The sequence below is a fragment of the Amborella trichopoda genome, chromosome 4, assembly GCF_054954075.1.
Source record: "Amborella trichopoda isolate Santa Cruz 75 chromosome 4, AtrichopodaSantaCruz75HAP2 v2.0, whole genome shotgun sequence".
In the NCBI taxonomy this organism is placed as follows: domain Eukaryota; kingdom Viridiplantae; phylum Streptophyta; class Magnoliopsida; order Amborellales; family Amborellaceae; genus Amborella; species Amborella trichopoda.
This window is the reverse complement of record NC_142339.1, coordinates 40,714,391-40,718,317: the sequence shown is the minus strand read 5'-3', so window position 1 is coordinate 40,718,317 and position 3,927 is coordinate 40,714,391. Positions and strand designations below refer to the sequence as shown.

Here is a 3,927-nt window from a genome sequence, read left to right as displayed (position 1 = left end):
TTCCCCTTTCAATTCTTTTGAACAGTTATGCTTCTTAGTGGAAACTCTTATATTTTGGAGCTGTGAAAGTGTGAAATCGTTTTTACAGTTAACATTATAAAAAAAAATAAAAAAATGTGAAATCATTTTCGCTTAGCATCCATTGTATAACTCTTATACCCATCTAATTTTGCCACTAAAGTGTGGAGGACCAAACTACTGCCAATGTGCTATCGTGTGAATTTCTTGTCAATGCTCCATATACCTTGGTCATTGTGCTACTTAGTGGCAATGTTATGTTTTGGTGCTGTAAATATGAAACAGAGTGGCCTATAATGTATCCATTGTTTGATTGGTTAAATCAAAGGGAAGCATAGGACTGCTTTCTAAGGAATTGCTTATACCCATAGTAGCAGAGAACCTGCATTGATATAGATGTACGCACAAGTGGGGACGAACTGCTTACTACCCATTGTAGCAGAGGACCTGCATTGATATCGATCTACACACAAGTGGAGATGAGGAACCTGCAATGATATAGCTGTTCACACAAGTGGCAATGTGTGTGCGTGAGAGAGAGAGAGAGAGAGATTTCTCATTGCCAAATCTAGGCTAGATGTTCATTAGAAACAAAAGTGAAACATATAGTTCAAAATGGTCAGATACGGACTCTAAACCTTTAAGGAGAAATGAAGAATGAGGGGGATCAAAACGAAATTTCAAGTTATTGATAGATTAGAGATCGCATGTATGGTGACAAGCTGGGTGGAGGTGACTTTGCAATGGCTACAATTTTGCGAGCAAAGGCATCTAAGCTCTCTGCATTGGTCTGACTCTTCAACTTCTTGCTTCCAAAAGGCAGGGATTCTGTGCTTCTCTCAGAAAGCATTCTCTCCCCCGCTTCTACCATTGCCTTCACCTTCTTCGATGACCACCCATCCATCCTTGACTCGAACTCATTCGGCAGGCTGCTTGCCTGCACAAAGGACTGGACCATGAATGATTGATGCTTTGCAAGCCATCCTTTCTGACTCAAGAAATTCTTCAAACTTAGCAGAATGTTAGAGAAAACAGCAAAGCAGAATGTTAGAGAAAATAGCAGTAGCAATCAGGTGAACAATTTTTATGGACTAAATCTATTAACCTGTGACTAAGAACAGTGTTTACAAAAATGACCAAAAGGCCCACAAAGTTGACGTTATCTCAAATCTCTCAAAAAAGGTCTATGAGTACCCAAAGTACCATGATATGCAAGATTTTAATTGTTTCCATACGCTAGTAACATGGACAGATTTAGCTGTAATTTTTGGCATGTATTATCAATGATGTGGTGTTTGTGGCTGGTATTTGGAAATTGTTAAAGTTTCTAATTGAAATCTCATAATATATATGCTTTTCTGTGTCTCTTTATCTGATTTTTTTACGGAAGTTGTCTGGGTGGCCAATTTTTGAATCGACACTGCGTATCAAGAACTTGCCTGAATCCTCACGTAGTTTTGGCGGTGCCCCCAAAACGCATTCCCCAGGATTTGGTCCACACTGTCGGACACCCCATCCAGCACTGCCTCCACCACCGCCGGCGAGCAGCCCCCCCCCCACCGTCCTCCAACTTCCCTCCTCGCCCCCACAGCTGGTGCCATCATGGGCCCTGCCCCAATCGAGAGCACCACAACATCCCCCACTCCTCTCACCCCCGGAAACTCTCCCTTGTTATGCAAAACGTGCGTCACTGCTGCTGCCGCCGGGCTGTTCATCACCAGACCCCCATCCACCGCCACGCATGATGTTTTCCTGTCGACTGAGGTCACTTCTACTGGCTTGAACATTCCTGGCATTGCGCCCGTTGCCCTACATACTCGCCACAGCTCAAAGTCCAAGCTTGAAGACCCCCTCGCGCTCGCCCTTGAGAACACAAAGGGCGCTCTGCTATTCAAATCATAGCATGGGATGAGCAGTGGCCTCAATGTTTCACTGAGTTTCAGTGGCTCACCATTAAATGAGAGGAGTCGGGCCAGGGTGCGATCGCAGCTCTTGCCGGAAAAAGTTCTCCGGAACAACCCTCGTCGCTGGAAAATGTTGCCGGAGCTTTCGACCACACATTTTATGGCCTCCTTGGCAGAATACATTGGCCTGCCGGTGGCATGGTCAGGGGAGAGGAGCATGGCGGCGAGGAGGCCTCCAAGACCGGTGCCGGCAATGAGATCGAAGAAGTCAGGGATGCGTGCAGAGGGGTTCTGGGTGGCCGTTTGGATGCAGGATTCGAGGTGGACAAGGGCTTTGGCTGCAGTCAGAGCCTTTAGGCTGCCGCCGTCAATGCTGAGGATGCGGGTTTGTTTGCAGGAGGGGGTGCGACAGAGGTGGGATTTGAGCCAGTTCTCCTCCAGCTTTGAGAAGATTTCATAAGTGATTCTACGCCATTCTTTCTCCTCCTCCATGGTGGTTTGGTCAAAGTGCAGTATCTCTCTCACACACGCACTATCCTCTCTCCCTGCTACTTAAATCTCACTTGATCCTTGTCTCTCTCACTGAACCCACACACACTCTCTCTCTCAATCACTTGAAGGCCTTGGAATTCTCTCTCTCTACTGGTCTAATATACTATTGCACTCTTCCCTCTCAAGAAAACCCACTTACAGTTTTTCTCAATCACTTAGCTCTCTCTCCCTCTGTAATGCAGCTGAATTCCACTGATACTCTCTCTAGAGTCTAAGCTACACGAAGCCACCAAATTCATCAGAAGCTCAGTCTTTGAGCCTGGGTATTCCCTCTTAGCCCAAACCATGCGCGCACACCAGCTCCAGCACCACGAGAGAGGACCTTCGTGACCACTTTCACTGTCTAGCGTGTGTGGCTAGAGAGAAAGAGGGCTGTCACAACAGAAGCAGTGAAGTTGTAAGCATTATTACTTATTTAGGTCCGTTTGTCTCTCGTCCCTGTCAAAAGTTTTGATGCTCCTGCAGGAGTACATTAACTTATGAAATTAAAAAGAATTTCCAAACTACAATATCTGTGTTATATAATAAATTGAAGGGAAGATATGATGCTAAGAAGAATTATCAGAAACCATAAAGAAAAATTAGAAAATAAAAAATAATATTTACAAGGGTGAGATCCAAGCATATGGGAAACTCAAAATCAAAATCTTCTTCGGCTGAAAATACTAATACTAAGAGGAACTTCATTCCCACAAATTTAGACTGGAATGAGCTTTCCAAGTAGGTTTTCTGACTGAGAATAAATCCACAGTATGCTCCTGCAGATCATAGTATACGTGCTTGTGCAATAGTCTACTAATATTTGGATTTTGATTAGTTAATATCGGGGATCCGGTAACCCACGAGTTGGTTACACACGTGGTGTCTCAAGACTCAGGAGGCCTGGTCGTTTCTACCGAGGACGGTTACCACGTTAAGCGGTAATATTTTTCATTACCTTATTAAGAAATAGGAAAAGCAGTTGGAAATGAGATGGGGGGAAGTAGGTTGTATAGTTTAAGGGGTTGAGGGTGTAGAATGGAAGGTAAAAAGGGACAAGGAGATAAATGGGTGAATCAACCCACGCCTTAAAGCCAGGGAGGCATCACATGTGTTTATTATTCTGCCACACTAAATCTAATACCTGTCTTTAATAGCATGCCCTAGGATCTAGGACTTTGTACAGGTGGTCTATATATGTTAGCGTATAGGGTGGGGAGAAACAGACTTACTTTTTTTATTAATATTATTATATTTCATACATGTTATTTTAATTTCAAGTGGAAGGACTAAAATTAGTACGGAGTTGGCCCAAAAAATAAATAATCCGAAAAGATACGGAGACTTGTGGCTTGATGATGTAGCCTTTAATAAAGCAGAATGAAGATTCAAGATTCAGCTGACTTCAATTAATTGGGAAAAGGCTAAACTGGTGGTGATAATATATTTTTTGACAATACACTCTTAGTTATAT

General features: G+C 43.5%; 1 protein-coding gene across 1 annotated transcript; it reads right to left on the bottom strand.

Annotated features, from left to right (window-relative positions):
• Window positions 1–570: 570 nt before the first annotated feature.
• LOC18425073 (putative inactive patatin-like protein 9) lies at window positions 571–2,862 on the bottom strand. Its single transcript, XM_088865249.1, has 2 exons — window positions 1,458–2,862; window positions 571–955 (listed from the first exon to the last, which is right to left on the bottom strand). Exons 1-2 carry the CDS (start codon window positions 2,412–2,414, stop codon window positions 704–706), a joined length of 1,209 nt encoding a protein of 402 aa, XP_088721375.1. The 5' UTR covers window positions 2,415–2,862; the 3' UTR covers window positions 571–703.
• Window positions 2,863–3,927: the final 1,065 nt, after the last annotated feature.